Source organism: Prionailurus viverrinus, chromosome F2 (genome assembly GCF_022837055.1).
Source record: "Prionailurus viverrinus isolate Anna chromosome F2, UM_Priviv_1.0, whole genome shotgun sequence".
Taxonomy (NCBI): domain Eukaryota; kingdom Metazoa; phylum Chordata; class Mammalia; order Carnivora; family Felidae; genus Prionailurus; species Prionailurus viverrinus.
Genome location: NC_062578.1, coordinates 20,061,642 through 20,082,099, shown reverse-complemented (window position 1 = coordinate 20,082,099; position 20,458 = coordinate 20,061,642). Strand labels below are relative to the sequence as shown.

The 20,458-nt window shown below is 38.5% G+C and overlaps 1 protein-coding gene across 4 annotated transcripts in view; it reads left to right on the top strand.

The window, feature by feature from the left end:
- SLCO5A1 (solute carrier organic anion transporter family member 5A1) overlaps positions 1-20,458 on the top strand; it is a 310,848-nt gene that overhangs the window by 235,142 nt on the left and 55,248 nt on the right. For 3 of the 4 annotated variants that reach the window (XR_007148759.1, XM_047842982.1, XM_047842984.1), the window contains exon 7: positions 12,759-12,923. The exons of the other annotated variant lie outside the window; for it this stretch is intronic. Coding sequence is in view for 2 of the 3 variants with exons in the window: in XM_047842982.1 (XP_047698938.1) it covers positions 12,759-12,923 (165 nt within the window). In the remaining variant the exon portion in view is untranslated. The remainder of the gene's footprint in view (positions 1-12,758; positions 12,924-20,458) is intronic. 4 annotated transcript variants of the gene reach the window in all.

Genomic DNA, 20,458 nt, shown 5'->3' with positions numbered 1-20,458 from the left:
TTTATTTATTTTTGAGACAGAGAGAGACAGAGCATGAACGGGGGAGGGTCAGAGAGAGGGAGACACAGAATCTGAAACAGGCTCCGGGCTCTGAGCTGTCAGCACAGGGGCCCGATGCGGGGCTTGAACTCATGGACCGTGAGATCGTGACCTGAGCCGAAGTCGGCGCTCAACCGACTGAGCCAACCAGGCGCCCTGCTTAGCATTATTAATTAGCATAAAATATAACAGATTCTTCTCTTCCAGACTTTTGTCTGTGGTAGATTGCAATATGTTTATAATCCTAACTAAATAAAATAGTTATTCTGAAATGATGAACTGATTTAGAACGGCTACTGGAAGTTATGGAATTTTGATAACTGAAGGATTGTGTTGGCCTCACTTAATTCAATGACTAGTCACTCTGTAGAAGTGCTGTACTCCATGCTGCGGTGGAGATAAAGAGGAGTGAGCCATGGTTTGCCCTTAGGGCGCTTGTAGTCCATAGAGGGAGACAGGACGAGTACAGATGGAAAGACCAGAAAGGAGGACTGACACGATGGTGTGAGCTACAATGGCAGGCAAGGGAACATCTGTTTGTGGGGTCAGGAATGGTTTCATGGAGGAGGTGGGATTGGTGGAGAACCCCGGCAGGCTGGGAGGGTTTCGGTAGGTGGAGGTTGGATGGTTCCAGTCAGAGACAGCAAAGGCAAGGTCAGACTGTGTAGATGTGTTTGAGAATGTGGAGCAAGTGTACTGTGGTTGGTTGTACGTGGAGATACCTGGGAGATGAGGTTGGGCAGGGAAGGCATGGCCACATTGTGTTGTAGAGAGCTTGAGTTCTAGTAACTTAAAAAAAAATTTTTTTTTAATGTTTATTTATTTTTGAGAAAGAGAGACACCGAGTGTGAGTGGGGGAGGGTCAGAGAGAGAGGGAGACACAGAATCGGAAGCAGGCTCCAGGCTCTGAGCTGTCAGCACAGAGCCTGATGTGGGGCTTGAACCCGTGAACGGTGAGATCAGAACTGAGCTGAAGTCGGATGCTTAACCTCCTGAGCCACTCAAGTGCCCCAAGTTCTAGTAACTTTTAATGGAATCTGTCCCTAGGGGGCAGTGGGGAGGTTTGAGCAGACATTTGAGGGCACTGCATTTGGTAGATTAGGGAGGGAAAGGGGTAGAATGGGAGGAGGGGCCCAGGTGGAAAGCTATGGCAGAGTCCCAGGGAGAGGCGACGATAGTTTTGAGTGGCAAACAAGGAAAGGACAGTAGCCTGCCAAACTAGTCCCCCTACTTCTATCCCTGTTCCCTCTTGGTTGCTTTCAACTCTGCAGCCAGAAGGATGCCTCTCCTCTGCCAGCTTCTGCGGTCTCCTATCTCACTCGCAGAAAAGTCTCCTCCCTCTATGACCTACCAGGTTTAGTATCTGGTCCCTGCTTATCTGTTTAATCCCATCTCCCTCCTACAGCCCCATTTGTTTATTCCACTTCAGCCACACTGGGCTCATCACTGGTCCTCAAACTTGCCAGGCATATTCTCACCTCACGGCCTTTGCATTTGACATTCTTGTACTGGGAATGCTCTTCCCCAGAAGTCCTCACTTCCTGCAGGATATTACTCAAAGTGTCCCTTCTCAGTGAGGCCTTGCTTGGTCACCCTTTTTAAAAATCTCCACCTTCCTCTCCAAAGCTTCTTATCTCCTGCCCTCCTCTATTTTTCTCCTTAGTACTCATCACTATTTAACATATTATATATTTTACTTATTTATCTATCTTATTTGTTGCCTCCACAGTGAGACAGTAAGCCCCACGAAGGCAAGGATATTTTGTCCGCCATGTACCTTGATGAATTTATACCACTTAGTAGATAGTCAATATTTGATGACTGAATTATTGAGTGATGAGAAGAGAAAGAGAGGTTGTGTCTATAGGATGTGGCAACTGATATGAGGATAATGGGGATGAAGGGGTCAAAGTTGGTTTCAGGATTTCAACCTCAGATATGGGGAGAGGAGCTGGCTGAGAGGAGCAGAAGGAATAAATCCCAAATCTGAGTTGCCCAAGAACATCGAGAACTATTGCATGTGGCCCTTTGCTACGTGTTTTAAAACTAGTATAGTATGGGATATGTTGGGGTCAATCCTTGACTCAGCAAAGAGGGATCACCAAAGCCTGGTCTATGCTATGTTAGCCCTCTTGCATCCTGCCTTTGTTCCTTTGCTGAATTACAGGTTAGTTTTATGTTTGCAGCTTTTATTGAAAGCTGTTGCTTTTGTTTTTTGTTTTGTTTTGTTTTGTTTTGTTTTGAAAGCCGTTGCTTTTGAATTCCCCATATTTTCCATAGGTGCATTGCCTGCTGCCCTTTATATAAAACCCTGTGTAGTGAAAACAGTGGTTCTCAAACTTAGGCTCTCTAGGAAGCACCACAAGGGCTTCTTAAAACCCAGAGGGCTGGGTCCTGGCTCAGAGCATTAGAGTCAGGAGACCTGGGGTATGGCCTGAGAATTTGCATTTGTAACAGCTTCTCAGGTGATGCTGATGCTGGTAGTCCAGGGACCACACTGTGAGAATCACTAGTCTACAACAGAGTGAGGAAAAGCACTTAGATCGTTTCTGCAAACGATGATTGTACAACTTTTCGTTTTGGTGGCTGGGAAGAAGAGTCAAATTTGAAGCCCAGCAAGGATCTTATAGACATATTTAATTCCTTTTTTTCTGGTTTTGATGTTCTGCTGTATTTATGTCTTCTCTATCTCTGGTTCCTTGTTTCATTTCTCTTTTGCGTTTATTTTGTTGTGCATATGTTATCTTGTGGTAAGCCAGACCTTTAGAGTTAGAGCTTAGGAGGTAAATGGTAACAGGCCTAACAAAGAATTCCTGAAAAAGAAAGCACTTTCTTTATATTCAGTGCAAATTAACTGTGGGATTACTCATCAGAGTAGTATCTACTTAGAAAGTTATATGTAAAAATACTCATTGATGCTGGATTTAAACAAGCACAACAGTACTGTGGCCAGTAACCACTAATGATGTATCTTGGGCCTTGACAGCTGCTGTTTCTGTCCACTGTCTGTAGGTAAATGGCCATGGAGCTTCACATGCTGGCCCAGAGGGGATTCTGATATGCAAAGTCACCTAGTTCCTTCTACTCTTTTTTTTTTTTTTTGGCAAGCAGGGAATGCCATTTGCCAGAGTGTTTTGGAGGGGAAGGGAAAACTGCAATATTTTCATGGAGACTTATGATTAGGGAACACAGTGGGGGTCATTAGTTTCAAAGAAGATGAGCAGGAAATAGGGACGCTTGGGTTGTATGTTGGCCGTGTTACACAGGAGAACAAATCCCTCCCAGCCCCGCTCTCTTTCTTGCTTGCTTGCTTGCTTTCTTGCTTTCCTGCTTTCTTGCTTTCTTGCTTTCTGTCTTTCACAAATATCTTTATTGACCAATTACTATAGAATGAAGAACTAGGAGGTAGAAAGGAAAATAAACATAATACAATAGAAGTCTTTAAATGGAGGTATGTACATTCTAAGGAAAGTTGAAGGAGCAGGAGGAAGGAATTCCTAAGTCAGCTGCCTGAGTCAGGGAAGACTTGTTCTGGAAGAGGACATATTGTTGCATCCTTTTAAAATTGCAGTTTTTTGTTTGTTTGCTTGTTTGTTTTTAGAATATAAGAGCAATACATACCCATAGTAGAAAATTTAGAAAGTGCATAAAGTTATAAAGAATAAAATGAAAGTGAGTTCCAATATCATTCCTGAACATAAATGCTTACATTATTTTTATAATAAAATAGTATATTTTGAAACTAGATAGATGTGGTGGTTGCACACCATTGTAAACGTACCAAATACTACTGAATCGTTTACTTTAAAATAGTTAATTATGTTATGTGAATTTTACATCAATAAATTGTTTCTGAAAAGATATTTATTTTATTTGAATTTAGACATGGGCTGTAAACTTTAGATAAATCTTTGTTTTTTCCACAAGAAGACATATTATGCCCAAAAATATCTATGTCAGAAAAATTACGAAAAGCATTAACAAGGGTCAGTATGTTTGTTTGGTATTTGATGTTTATCATTTATATCTGGGATTAATGTTAATTTCCAGGTAATAGAATTCAGTCGACAACTTCATAGTATTTCATAGTATTCATCTATTTTATTTATTTATTTATTTATTTATTTATTTATTTATTTGTGAGCATAGAATGTATTGTTGAATCGCTATGTTGTGCATCTGGAGTAGATTCCTTAGTGCCCCTTACCCATGTAGCCCATCCCCCCTCCCACAATCCCTCCCGTAACCCTCAGTTTTTTCTCCATATTTATGAGTCTCTTCTGTTCTGTCCTCCTCCCTGTTTTTATATTGTTTTTGTTTCCCTTCCCTTATGTTCATTGGTTTTGTCTCTTAAAGTCCTCATATGAGTGAAGTGATATGATTTTTGTCTTTCTCTGACTAATTTCACTTACTGTAATACTCTCCAGTTCCATCCACGTAGTTGCAAATGGCAAGATTTCCTTCTTTTTGATTGCCGAATAATATATATATATATCTCCATTGTATATATATATACCACATCTTCTTTTTCCATTCATCCATCGATGGACATTTGGGCTGTTTCCATACTTTGGCTATTGTTGGTAGTGCTGCTATAAACATGGTGCATGTGTCCCTTCAAAACAGCACACCTGTATCCTGTGGATAAATGCCTAGTAGTACAATTGCTGGGTCGTAGGGTAGTTCTATTTTTAGTTTTTTGAGGAACCTCCATACTGTTTTCCAGAGTGGCTGCACCAGTTTGCATTCCCATCATCCATTTTATATAATAATAAAACCACTCCCCTCATCCTATCCCCAGTTTAAATTTAAAAAAAAATAGATGTCAAAAGAACAAAATTGAAATCTATGTCTACCTAATAAAGGTCCTTAGAAGAACGTAACAGAGAAAAGCTTATGTGGAAGTAGAATGTCAGCAGACAAAAACAGACACCATGACATATCATAGGGAAGGAATGTTCCTGCAACCAAAAAAGATCAGAAAATAAATAGAAGGATTAAAAACATATTAAAACAAATTAGCATATAGATATTATCATTCATAATTGTGACTTTGAATCTTAAAGAAAATGTCAAATTATGCTATAGATTTTCCAGTAATACCAGTTAATTCATAGAAAAAAATGTTTACAGCTTTGTTGCTTTAAGAGGCAAATGCCCAGTTATCTGAAAAATTCAAGCATACCAAACACCTCTTTCCCAGATATGCTGGATGAATGAATACAGTATATTTCCTCCTTCTTCTCTTGTTAGCATTTTATTGTTTTCTTTAATGGAATCTTTAGTTTATAATTTGATCTAAATTCTTTTAGGTTTCTTTAGCTCTCAAAAGCCATACTTTGAAAAGGATTATATATTTGGTCCTTCACTTTTTTCTGTGGTTTTGGTAAGTCTACCACTATATGGACCAACGTTTATCTTATACTTTCTTAAAAACTAGCTCACTCCTCAGGAGGAAATTAGGCATCTTTGGAATAGACTTTATTTTCTTACAAGTATGTGGATATTGTTTTAGTACAAATTGTTGCTATGATCTTATAATGAATATTAATAAACACATTCCAAATATGTTTTTGAGTACCTACTAAATGCCAGATATATGCTAGGAGATGAAGCTATACAGATGTACCACAGTCCTACTTTTGTAGCATTTACACTCTCTTGAAACAGGTAAACACTCACAGCTATGGAAGACTTGATGAGTAGAAGTATGAATGGCATGCTGTGGGAGCACGGAGGAGGAGCACTTGTCTGTCCGGAGGGGCTGTCTCTTATAGACTAGATGGATGAACTTGACATTTGCTGAGCAGACTGGTGAGGGATACAGTTAATAGTAGAGACAAGAAAGACCATGGCCATGTAGGGAGCTTATGGTGGGCAATCACAGTACTTCAGAACTGGAAGGGTGGAGAGCAACCCTGTCTTAAGGGTCTTGCAAGTGAGGTCAAGTTCATGGCAGCCAAGCCTTCTTATTTTCTTGGTCATTCTCTCTGTTAGTATATCTTTTTCAAATTTATCATTATGTAAGAAAGTCTGTTTCAGTAGTTTAAGACAAAAAGGCATGATGTGCGCTTTCAGTTTGTAAAGGACAGAAGCAAGTTCATGCCCCCTAAGATAGTGGGGTTCTAGTGTAAGACTCTCTCAAGGGCCCCTGGCAGTTCTGGGAATGTGGTCCCTGCTTCTGGACCCACAGCCACTCTGCATACTCAACTGCAGGTTGAGGCTCAGTTCCTTTTCCTTACTTATGCTCTCACTCAAATCTTCATACTCACTGCCTAGTTCACTCTCTGTCTCAGGTGCCAACACTAAGGGGCATGAAATAAAGGGCTTGGCCAGCATGTGGTTCACATGGGGTGTCCTAGGCCTGTTGGCTGCAGGGCCACCTTCCAGAAGCACCTTTGAGTCCAGCCTCTTTGCCTGGCCCAATTGGCTGGTTTTGGGATATCAGGTCACATGCTACAAACCTTGCTACATCAGCATAAAGAACCACTGAAAAGGAGTCTTTCAGCATGGTAGTGCCCCACAGACCTATCTCCAGAATGGGATCCATTTCACACCAGACTAAATGTATTCCCAGTGAGTTTCTCCCTCTGCCCACTTTAAAAGATGCCTGCCACCTTTTGGTTCCTATGAAACCCAGGCTCACTTAAAGCTTTACTCTTCAAAAACAAAAAACAAAACAAACAAAAAAAAACCCCACTTTATTCTAAGTAGATACTTCAAGTTGTAGGCTTATTTTATGATTGAGCACAAAATATTCACACATATTGGGGCACACTTGCCTGATGGTCAAAAACTTACACAGATATCAACACCTGCTGCCTCATTTTATGCTGTGAGCTGCGAGGCCCCGGAGAACAAGAAGCTATTGCCTCTGCCCTTAGTCAGCTTCCACAGGAACCCAGCCACACCACACATCTCAGATTTTCTGAAACAAGGTCAGTGGGGGACTCCATCAAATTTATTGTAGCGGAGCACCATTACGATCACCATGCAACTCAACACGTGGTCCAGGTGCACATGCTGGCTGGTTGCCTGCACTACTGTGGATGTGCACGTGGGAACAAGCAAAGGATTTTCCAATGACAGTAACAGGGTTTTTTTTTTAAGTTTTTATTTAAATTCCAGCTAGCCAACAGACAATGCAATATTAGTTTCAGGTGTCCAACCCAGTGATTCAACATTTACATAAAACACCTGGTGCTCATCACAAGCGCACTGCTTAAGTAACACTTCTGCTAAAAGTGATTTCTATGTATAGCTTATATTACATGCTATTGAATTCTGGTGCTTTGTATTGAATTTTATTCCTCCTTTACTAGTGTTTAAGGCATTTCCGGTTTTAGTGTCAGCTTGCCCTTACAATAGAATTTGTAACATTTTGTAACATTAAACAATAAAAAAAATGAGAATCACTATCATGATCTCATCTCTCCTTCATCAGGCTTTTTACTGCATTTTGAATTTTTAAAAAGTTTATTTATTTATGCCCTCATTCATTTATTTTTTAAGAGAAAAGGAAATAGAAAGCACACACATGCATGTGGGCAAGAGGCAGGGAGGGGTAGACGGAGGGGGAGTGGAGAGAGACAGAGAGAGAGAGAGAATCTAAAGCAGGCTCCATGCCTATTTCTGAGCCTGATGCAGGGCTCTACCTCATAGTGAGATCATGACCTGAGTGGAAATCAAGAGTTCAATGCTTAACCAATTGAGTCACCCAGGTGCCCCCTACTGCTGCATTTTTAATTTTACGATGACAGTTATAAACGACACTAATAAACTTATCTAAAATATATTGTACAGCATAAAAATCAGGGATTTGACAGCATATGTATGGATTTAGCTTATGTTTTTAAACTTCGTGTTTTTTAAACTATTTTAAATTTATGTAAAAGCCACAGAAGTAGCTGTACTCCAGTTCTCCAATTGTCAATGTTTTGGACCCATCTGAGAAGCTGCGGACATGATGCTCTGCTGTCCTGTACTACTTCAGTGTGTGATTTCTAGATACAAGGACACCCTCCTACATGACCACTGGGCAGCCATCAAAATCAGGAAATGAACATTGATCCAGTGCTACCACCTAGACCACAAGCTCTGTTTGAACTTTGTCTGTTATTTCAACAATGTCCTTTATAAATGTCCAAATCCAATTCACAGATCACATGTTGTATTTAGTTATGGTGTATTTTAGTCCTCCTCAATCTGGATCAGTTTCTCATATTTCCTTATCTTTTATGACCTTGATCTTTTTAAAAAGTACAAGCTGATAACTTTATAGAATGACCCTCAATTTGGGTTTGATAGGCATACAACTGAGATGATGCTGTGCTCAGTGCCTTAAAACAGAAGGTATATAATGCTAATTCCTAGTGAACTTTTATCTCTTGGGTAAGATTGTATCTACCAGATTTCTCTAAGGTTAATATATATTGCAGTTATAAATCAATACGTGATTTGTAAATATTTTGTGGGGAGGTACTTTGAAACTATGCAAATCCAGTTGAGTCTCATTCGTGGTAGTTATATTTCATAAAATAACATGAACATTCAGTCAGCAAATACGGAAGCATTGCTCTAGGGGAAATACAGGGGTGGATTCCTGTCACAACATAATCGTCAACCAGTCAATACATAACCTTGGTTTATGTGTGTTTCTGTTCAAAGACACCTTGTTTAATATGAAGTAAAACCTTGGTTTGGATGCAGAATTCATTCCAGAAACATGCTTGTAATCCAAAGCACTTGTATATCAAAGTGAATTTCCCCACAAGAAATAATGGAAACTCAGATGATTCATTCCACAACCCAAAAATATTCATGTAAAAATGATGACAATACTGTAATATAACACAAAATAATAAAAAGTAAAGAAAAATAAACAAATTAACCTGCACTTACCCTTGGGAGACAAGACAGAGGAGGGTTATTGTGTAGGATGACTTTCATTACCAATAACAGAATCACTGCTATCTATTGGTTCAATGGAATCTTTTTCTTTTTATGCAACTTTAACAAGAAACCTATTCAATGACATTTGCTTTTGCCTCCTTTTGAGGATTTCACAGAAATGTGACATTGCCTTGACGATCACCCACAATCCTGCAGTGAGCAAGTGAGAGAAAGGGAGAAAGAGGGAGAGAGAGAGAACCATTGGCTCAGTTGTGATCATGTGACATTTGGCGTATTGCAAGACATCGCTCGTTTATCAAGTTAAAGTTTATTAAAAATCTTTGCTCGTCTTGCGGAACACTCATAGAACAAGTTACTCGCAATCCAAAGTTTTACTGTATATTGTTGATTCATTAACATTGAGCCCGTGGCCAACAGCATTATGACTTATGCCTGAAGGAAGTGTATCTAACACATGTATTTTCTCCATAAGACACATGAAAGCCTCTTAGGAACACTAGACAGCACTTCAGCACTATGCTTGGAGGCCATTTGAAAAAGGGAGATCGCCAAAGGCACAAAAATGCTAAAAATGTGACAATATCTTGTGAAAAGGACATTTGTTTGTAGCATGAAAGCTGACCCGAGAAGGCAAAGTGAGAGGCCTCATGCAGCCTTAGCCAAGAATGTGTGTGTCCTGCAACTCTGTGCATGTCCTTGAATGAGACCCCCCCACCCCATCACTGGCGAGTACTGATTTGGGAGTTACAAATAAATTGTAGTGAGTGGGTGAATTTGCAAATACTACATTTATGAATAATGAGGACTGACTGTGTCTTATTTCTATTAAACTTTCACTTACCACTTTTAGCATCCATTGACCCCAAATTGCTTCCAGTTTGCCTATTGAGGATCCTTCAAACTGTCTTTGGTATCCTTCTGGCAAGTCTCCATCATTCTTTGAGCACTTTACTTTCTTGTTTAACAAGATTTTCCAGGCTCATGTTGTATTTTCTCTGCCTCAGCTCTAAAGTTAGACATTTCTCCAAGGAGCTTTGGTTCCTTTTAGTGGAAGATGGCCTTTAAAAACCAAGCACTGGTGCTAGATGGGCTCATTGCTCCTACTACTTCTAAACCCTGTAGAACCCTGTAGAACAGAGAATTAGGAAATATATGTATGTACACACATACACAAATCTATCTTCTATCATCTTTATCTGTCTATCCATCTATTGTCTATCATCTTATCTATCAACTATCTATCTATCTATCTATCTATCCATCCATCCATCCATCCCATGAATTCACACCATTACCTTCAGTTCCAACCTGATATGTAACTATCCCCTGTCCATATTTGTAACTCCCTTCTCTGGCCATTAGAAACTGATTGCAATTAGTCTCAATGTACTTACTTAACCCACTCTTCCTATATTTGAACAAATTCCCTGTCCCAGCAGCAAAAGACACAACCCTGGATATCTGGTCCCCCTGCTCCTGTGGGGCATGTATGCTGAAGGTTTAGCTCCAATAAACAGAAGGAGAAACATGGAAGAAAGGAGGAAGCTAACTTGAAGTTGTTGAAAGTCAACTTTTGCTAAATCCTTCTTGAATAACACTTTTTTTTCTTTAATGAAAGAGAAGACAGAAATGTCACACATAGTTTTTTTAAAGTTTATTTATTTTGAGAGAGAGAGACTGAGCAAGCAGGGAAAGGGCAGAGAGAGAAGGAGAGAAAGAGAATTCCAAGGAGGCTCCATGCTGTCAGCGCAGAACCCGATGCGGGCCTCGAACTCACGAACCATGAGATCATGACCCAAGCAGAAATGAAGAGTCTGATGCTCAGCCGACTGAGTCGCCCAGGCGCCCCAACATCACATATATTTTTAGTTAGCTTTGAAATTAGTGGGCTATTTTATCATACCAAATGAGTATAAAAGAAAATTCAGTTTTCTATAACTAGTATCTTAAAACATTCATGTGATGCGTATGTTATCTTCTTGGATTAAAAAATGTACAATTTCACCAGATGTTTTAGATTAAACACATTGCCTTTTAATATACCAAATAAACTTAGTTTGCATCTCCAAATGTTGATAGAAAATCTTCTTAAAAAAAAAGAAAATCTTAATTTTCTAATTTAAAAATTTTAGATATAACTTTTTAATTTGCATATTTATAAAGTATGCATATTTATAAAGTATTTTATGAAGTAGTGTAATTATTTTTTTTCTGGTGTGTTTATCCATGTTAAAAAGTGAAGAATGCATCTTAACTTTTATTTTAAAATGTTCATTGAAACTTTAAACAATTAACTTAAGATGTAGAACGTTAAAATTAATTTGCATTTTAAAATGATAATAGCAGATAGTCTTGACTTCCTAAGTTTTAAATTCTAGTGAATAGCCTATGAATTATAACTTTAGTAACAAGTTTTGCTTAATTTTTTGAAATGATTTTATTATGTTGTAGAATAAGGAGATAACTGTTCTCATAACTGAGATGCTGCACATGTCAGAAACAATACAGCTTCTCTTTTCCATGATACATTCCAAGATATGTAAATAAAGATCACATACAAGTGAGTTAATTCACATTATAAACATGCAAAAATACAAAAGTATATGCACAAGCATCTCCTTTATTCCTCTTTCCCAATCTTATTCCTACTTACAGAATTTCTTGGTGTTGTATATATTGGGAAGTATATATTCAACCACATATAAATGCATTGTTTTGGTTTGTGTGATTTTTACTTAGATATTATTTATATATATATATATATATACATGTAAATACATGTATATATATTTACATACACATGTATATGTATATTTCTGCAGCAGTTTGTTTTCTTCATTAATAAAAATACTTCTTGGAGTTCCTTTTATGCCAGTACATCTAGCCCTACATCATTTTTTAACTACTACATAGTATTTCATTATTTGGCTGTGCCATAACTTATTTAAACATTTTCCAGTGATGGACATTTAGTTTTTTTCCTTAAATTTTTGCTATTACAAATAATGCTGCAGTGAAGACACCTGGACATACATTTTAGAGCATATATATGGCAAGTTTTATGAAATAAACGCCAAGACTTGAGGATGAGACTACTGTCTCTCCCTTGAGAGGCACCTGAGCAGGTGCTGAGCCCCCACCTCTGGGCTGTCCTTTGGAGATCATTTCTCTTCCTTCCCCAGTCCAGAGTCCCTTGGAGTATCTGACCTGGTGACCTGTCCCTTAAGCCCCTTTAGCTGCATCATTTCCTGTTTCATAATGAGGCTGGAGGATCAGATGTCCAAAGTCATGTACCAGTTCCCCTGCTGTGGGTGTCTGCAGTGCCGGGTCAGGAACATGACAACTGAGAAGTTCATTTTCTCGGGGAAGTGACTGGTGAATGAAGGGGAAACTGTAATGTAGGACTGTATTGCAGGTACTTTGCACATGTAGTATATTTTTGGGTCTTAACAAAGAATAACATTGTTTTAATTAATAAAAATGTAAATGATTTGTTTTAAACAGTTTTTAAAACAGAAGTCCTAGGTTGGATACTTCCTATAAGGTTATTTGTGTATGGATATGTTTTTTTGCTACTATATCAAATTTCTTTATGCTAGTTGAAAAATTTAAAAAAAGAACACCCAAATCTGTTTAATAAAGGGGCTGGTTTCTAATCAGTCATCAAGTTTTTCTTTTATTCTCTATTCAATAGTCTCGAATATTGCTGAATGGCTATTTCCAGTTCATTTCAAAAACAATTCAATTTTATTTTACTTTCCATCCCTTATTTATAATATTCATTTGTCATTTTTGTCATTTTGTAGACCTACCAAGAGCAGCTGTCAGGATCTTAAGCAACATGACATTCCTTTTTGTGAGTTTGTCATACACAGCTGAGAGTGCCATTGTAACTGCTTTCATTACCTTCATTCCCAAGTTCATCGAGTCACAGTTTGGTATCCCAGCTTCCAATGCCAGCATCTACACTGGTAAGGCACTGCCTTTAGAGCTCCTTGAAAACATGATCATTTTTGACCACTAAACTAAAATGCAATGAGTTGAAGAGAAAGTTCATTCTAACATCAAAGTGTTTAATAAATTCATTAACGGCTACCTGCCTCCCCCCCGCCCCAGACTCCACCCCCATTTTAGGAGTAAGGGGTCCTTGACTGTTTTCTCATTGACTCAGATTGTGTTACTGTGTGACATTTTTACCAACTGTATTTTGGAAAGGGATAACTTTGCATAATTATGTTTTTAGTGGTTCTCAGTTAAAAAGAATGTAACAGGCAGTGGCTTTCAAATTTAAATATGAATATATCTTTTTATGGGTTGACGTGAGTTAAATTTTGAAAAATTAATGAAAACATTTTTTGAATGGATAATATGAAAAGTAGATCAGGTCCATGGTACCAGGATATCCTCTTGATGAATATAAATGGATCTTGATCGAATTACTGGAGATACTTGAACTTATAAAGGAAATCTATGAATTTTGTTTTAGAAGATGTTTTATGTCTGGGAAAATGATTTTTGGAGGCTATGATACATGTACCCATTGTACATAGTACTCAGGTCTTTTTTGATAGTATATTAGGTGCTCAGAAATATGGGGACATTAACTCTCAGATATGGGGGGATTTTCAGTGCATTATATCATAATATTTTGGATATTTCCTTAGTGGTTTCAAAGATGGTCAAATGACTATATCTTTCTAAGGCTCAATTTGTTATTAAAGTATTACTTAAACAGTTTAGTGGAGACTTATGATACCTTTTCTGATGACTTTGGCTCCCACTTTATCCTCCATGTCTGGATTCAAACTTGGCAAGTTGGAATTATCTGGAAGTTAACAGGCAAAATTATATGATTGTAGAAAGAGAGTTTGGCTTGAAATATTTAGGTGATCACTTTGTTTTCTTATTTCATTTTCCACATGAAAAGACCTACATAGTGGGTGGTGGGGCCCTGGTAGCAAATATTTTTGTAAAGGGTATACTGCTTTGGACCATTGTAATTGTCACCCCAAAATATTTTTTCCCCATTTGTTTCTCAAAATATGTTTTCCTTACATATTTACTTATACATGTATAAAATAGAATTTACAGATCAAAATCTGAATGATGCATTTCTAATTTAATTTTTACACTAATCCTTTGAGCAACAATTCTTGGTCAGGGAAACAAGTGTTGTCTCGTAGCTAGATCTGACGCCACACAGCTGGTAAATGCAGAGTAGTCTCAAGCATTTCCCTAACTAAGTTTCAGTATTAGAAAGTGTTACTGGCATGGAGATTCACAGTCAAATAAACTGGGGACCTGCTGAGTTGAACAATGTATTACAGTTGTTTGCCACAGGACTCTTCATTACCCTTAATATGCCAATCTGTGTGGTGAAACTCCTAGACGAAGGCTCAAGGGTACTGTCTTTCCCAAATACATTTGACTGTGAAATCCAACTTTTTAATGGCATCTCTCCCATGAACAGTTTTCTTCAGGACCCACATCGAGAAACACTGCTATTCTATCCTATATACCCCTGTCCCAGCCAGACTAGGGGAACAGAGCTGTCTGGATCATCCCATTTCCATCCAGAGGTGCCATTTTGACCCCTATAGTTATAGGGGCATTAGTACAGTGCTGAGCCACATAGGAATTGATGCATATTGAATCATATTGGCTATCTGTTGGACACTGCTGGAGGCATAGGCTAGACATAAAACTACTTGTGGAAAAATAAAGGTTTCAGTTGGACCTGGGGTGTTTCACTATGGAATCCCACAGCGGTATGGTCAATGCGTAGTCACTGAACATGGCACCCTCAGTGAAGGAAGGTGCAGGATTAGATAAAGTTAGCTCACGGAATTAGTTCGTCCCCTGTTCTAACATCAGGATTAAAAAAGCAACATCACCCAGTGACAATTCCATTCTGGTTTTGTCATCAGTAGTTTTTGTTTTGTTTTGCTTTGTTTTAATAATCATTGTGAATGCAATTTATATTATGTTTAATAGTCTCCTGTGTTCTGATAAAAGGCTTTTTATTCCCAGCTCATATTCTTTTTCCTTCCTTTCCAGATAGATAACAAATAATAATAGTCAAAAGGTATTCAGACTAATTAAGAGTGGAAGATTGCTTGTCATATAACAATAAGATGAACAAGGATGATAATCCTTTATAAAGCTTATCTTGATTTTTTGAATTTTTGTTAATTGAATCCTTCTTCTTACCCTCTGAGCAGAGATTTATATATTTAAAGAACTTATTTAGTTTAATTTAATCTTTTATTCTCTTTATATGCATGCAAGTGACATGGAGAATTAAGAAATGTATCTGAACAAGAATGTTAAAAATAGTTGTAATCTCATCTGACAAGATTTTCAAGCTAAGGTTCTCTTTAAAAAAAAAAAAAATATTTAAGAGGATTATTTGGATAAATACTTTGGCCTTTCCAGAGCCATTTGCTTGTGTTGTGTTATATGGTAGAGATGAAGTTCCATACATGTATCTGTCTCCTATAGTCCTTGAGTACCAGCTCTGTGCACAGCACTGTGCCCTGTGTATGTATGGCTGGGATGTGGGGGGTGGAGGGGGAGGTAGGGTATGGTGGCGTGTCTATAAAGACTCAAACCAGAGCCATAAGATATGTATAGAGCGGCCTGTATTTGTATCTACACAATGGCAGTGAATCTGGGTTCATGTTTGATTCTTCTCGTTTGTGGTCTTTCTGCTAACCCATTTAGGGTCACATTTGTTGATTCAAATGAACTATTATGAGGTTGCTGTTTTAGGAAAGGCTGAAAGAAGGGAAAGAGCCCTGAAGGAGGAGGTAGAGCAGCCTTGAATCCTGCCGCTGCTGGTTATTAGCTGTGTTACTTTTGGCAAATCGCTTTGCTTCCTACACTTCAGCTAAAACTGAAGTTTACCTGTATAATGAAGACAATAGCTCCCCTGTTTCTAGATGTCGATGTTGTGAGGATTTAATGAAGTGGTGACTAGTGATTTGTGCTGAATCTTCCCTAACTTCAAATGGGCACAATATAAATTGAAAAATACAACTTAATCATATATTTAAAAAAATTTTTTTTAACGTTTATTTATTTTTGAGACAGAGAGAGACAGAGCATGAACGGGGGAGGGGCAGAGAGAGAGGGAGACACAGAATCGGAAGCAGGCTCCAGGCTCTGAGCCATCAGCCCAGAGCCCGACGCAAGGCTTGAACTCACGGACCGCGAGATCGTGACCTGAGCTGGAGTCGGACGCTGAACCGACTGAGCCACCAAGGCGCCCCAACTTAATCATATATTATAAGGAGAAAATTAATATTGATGATGTTGACAGTAGCACCTTCCATTTGAGGTCATGCAGTTTGAACAGGTCTGAGAATGACAGCTCTATACTAATCGTGGTGATAATAAAACGACTACTGACATTTACTGAGTGTTTACTAAGCAGGAGACACTATTTAAACTTTTTCATATGGACATTACTTAATCCATGTAACCAGTGCCTGTGTAGTAGGTGTTCTTGATTATACCCATTTTCCAGTTGAGGAAACGTCTAGGGAAATTTAAATAACTTGCTTAAAGACATGCAAATAATTAGAGCCAGGAGGCTAGTGTGTTGGAGTATATAAATATCCATATGTGATTTTTATTGAAATATTATAATAGACCTATGCTATTTTATCATTTCTAGGCAGTTGTTTTTTTAAATTTTTTTTTTTTTAATTTCAGAGAAATAGTATTCTAAGATTCAACTTCTTCCCTTTCTATAACAGCCTTTGTCAGTGAGCCATGGTCAACAACATTCATTTTCAGAGCATCGGTGTCCTTTAGCATCACCTTTGCTTTTCTGGGGTCCTGCCCTTTTGTGTGCAGAATTATAAAGGGTTAGACAGTTGGTCTTTGCAAGAGAAATGGCCATGGAGAACTCTATTTTGCTTTTCATTGGAGAATAGTCAAAATACTTATTTCTTTGGTAAGGGGATTAGGATGGGGTGTGATTTTTTTTTTTTTTAATGTCTGTCATTTTTATTGTTGTCAAATTAACCAAATAATTGCCATCTGTCTTTAGCTACTGATTCAAAGTTTTGTCGATGAGATTCAAAGCAGTACCACTGAACTCAGATTGCAGCCTTTGGGAATCCCTGCATCCTTAGAAGCCAGAGAGACGTGCACATGCTTTGATTTGCTTCATTCTTCTGAGGACATCTACAGCTTTTCTATACCATTTCTTTAATTTTATAAGAATAGTTTAATAGGAGCACCTGGGTGGCTTAGTTGCTTAAGCGTACGACTTTGGCTCAGGTCATGATCTCACAGTTTGTGGGTTTGAGCCCTGCGTCGGGCTCTGTGCTGACAGCTCAGAGCCTGGAGCCTGCTTCAGATTCTGTGTCTCCCTCTCTCTCTCCCTCTGCTCATGCTCTGTCTCTCTCTCAAAAATGAATAAACATTAAAAAATAGTTTCTTTAAAAATACATTTTATAGTAATTTTATAAATGTATACATAGATTTTTTTTTAACATTAACATTAAACTTTTAAGTGCAAATGGACCATATTGAGAATGGATGCACTTAGCAGCACTGCCCACTTCCAAGGTCAGGCAATGACACTGGATTCCACAAGATGTGGGTGGACGCTCGAACACGCTGTGCTCTGGGAAAGGAGAGGAAGGTCCCTGCAAACCAACATCCTGCTGCAGTTGCTAGAGTCTTCTCACTTCCATACTTTTAAACAATCTTGAGATAAATAGAGGCTATTAGGACCTAAGAGTGGCAATTACAGGATCTTTGTCTTTTGGGCAGAAAGGTATTTATTACACTAAATTACATGTGTTTTTCTTCAGTGCTAATTAGGACTTTTGTAGAAGGTAATGATGGACAGTAAGTTAAGATACTCAGATTCTTTTTATTTGTTGATTAGCCAGTTAATTTAAGACATGTTTGAGTGCCTACCATGTGGCAGATCCTTAGCCAATGCACTAATGGTGGTGGTTACACAGAGTTCAGTCGCTTAAGAAGATTCAGAGGACTTAGGATGAGGATGTTTACACATGAATACTCCATGGCAACGGCACTGAAATAAGAGTGTCCTTGTCAGTCACAGACCATCTCTGGGTGGCATGGCAGGACCAGTTTTCTCTCTTATATCTGGCACCACTGACATAGTTGAAACACCCAGGAAGCAGAGCCCCAGATGGAGGCTCAGCTGGTCTTATATTTTCATAATACTTTTTATAGATTTCAAAAAATTTTTTAAAGTTTATTTATTTATTTTGAGAAAGAGATAGTGTGAATGGGGGAGGGGCAGAGAGAGAGGGAGAGAGAAAATCCCAAACAGGCTCCATGCTGTCAGCGCAGAGCCCAACGCGGGAATTGGACTCACAAAACCGTGAGATTATGACCTGAGCTGAAACCAAGAGTTGGATTTTTAACCGAATGAGCCACCCAGGCGCCCCCTATAATACTTTTTCTATTTCAAAATATTTTTTTTTATTAAAAAAAAATTTTTTTTTTACATTTATTTATTTTTGAGACAGAGAGAGACAGAGCATGAACAGGGGAGGGGCAGAGAGAGAGGGAGACACAGAATCGGAAGCAGGCTCCAGGCTCCGAGCCATCAGCCCAGAGCCCGACGCGGGGCTCGAACTCACGGACCGCGAGATCGTGACCTGAGCTGAAGTCGGACGCTCAACCGACTGAGCCACCCAGGCGCCCCTCAAAATATTTTTATATATTTTTCTTTTTTGTATTTTGCTGGTCCCGTGAGTTCCTGCTCCATAACCAACCTTAGCCTTGGAACTCTCCAGGTGGTCTTAGCGAGACCAGGTACAAATCTTCATGCTCAGTTTTATCAATAAACAGTGCTAAAAGCTGGTACAAATCATCCCCAAACTCCTCAGATCCAGGTTGGGATCAACGATATTAATCTGTGTGTTTCACGTCTCGACTAGGAGTCATTGCCCTGATTCAGCAGGCAGCCCAGGCGGATCTCAGGCCTAGTCCAGGGTACATTAGTACATAAGGTGGACGGCATCTTGGCCCACTGTGTAACTGTAAGCTTATCAGTTTTTCTTTATCAGAGAATAGTTTTTCTAATCTAGAAAATAATAGTGTGGACTGGAGTGAACTCTGATTTCTTCCTTTTTGCAAATCTTAGATTAAATAATTTTCCTAAGGCCACACGTACCAAATCAATTTATTCTTAACCGTATAACCGATAGACTTACTTTCTTACAAGGAGATTAGTTATTAAGCAAGTCATCATTTCCGTGGTATTTTTAGTAATTTGCATCGCCACCAACTTTGGCCATGTCTGACATCCACATGATCTGTTTTTCTTTCTGTGGGCAGCCTGATGCAATCCACAGACCTCTCTTTGAATCCCAGATCTGTCATTTAACTAAATGCATGATTTTAGCCAAGTCACTTAACCACTTTGTTTCTCATTTGTAAAATGTGAGTGTTCATATCCCAGGGCTACTGAAAAAATGAAATGAAATAATTATATCTTAAAGCATTTCATACCTAGTATGAAAAGCTGCTCAGTAAAAATTAGTTTTTCCCCCTTTATATGTTGTGAAACTGTGGGGGCGTTTCTTTTCTTTTTTTTTTCCAAATTTTATTTAAATTCTAGTTAGTTAATATATAATGTAATACTGGTTTCAGGAGTAGAATTTAGTGATTTATTCAGTGATTTACATACAACACCTGGGCTCATCATAACAAGTGCCCTCTTTAATATCCATCACCCATTTAGCTCATCCCACACCCACCTCCCTCTGTAAGAAACTGTTAAATTTAAATTCCTATTAAAAAGTTATCTTAGGTTCTCTGATTTATTTATTTTCTAAAGTTTTTATTTTTTACTTATTTATTTTTTCAAATATATTGTTTTATTTTGAGAGAGAGAGACAGAGAGAGAGCGTGCCTGGGCAAGAGAGGGGCAGAGGAGAGAGAGAGAGAATCCCAAGTAGGCTCCATGCTGTCAGTGCTGAGCCCAATGCGGGGCTCGATTTTATGAACCATGAGATCATGACCTGAGCCAAAATCTAGAGTCGGATTCTTAGCCGACTGAGCCAACCAGACACCCCAGGTTTTCTGATTTAAAACAAACTTTGTATTAGTCTGATTTAGAGTGGCAATTTGAAGGCATTTTGTTAAATTCTGCCTGTTAGGCAAAGTAATACATTCAAATGGAATTGTAAGGAGGGATTTTTTTAGTCTCGATCATAGGAGTAAAGCAGCAGAAACCTCCTGGGGCAGGAGACAGACAGAAGTTGCTTGGAGGGTTATTCATATCAGTGTATCATGGATCTCCATCTGTCTGTCTGTCTCTCGAAATTAATTAATTCACCAACTGACCAGCTTCCTGTTTGGCCAGTTCTCCAAATGCCCTTATTTCTTTTTATTCTTTCCCTTTGTTTACCAATTTCCAGAGTAACAATTTATATTCTAGCAGATTTGTATAGTCACCGATAAATTTGAAAATGTAATGAACTCATGGTTATTTATGAGCTTGATG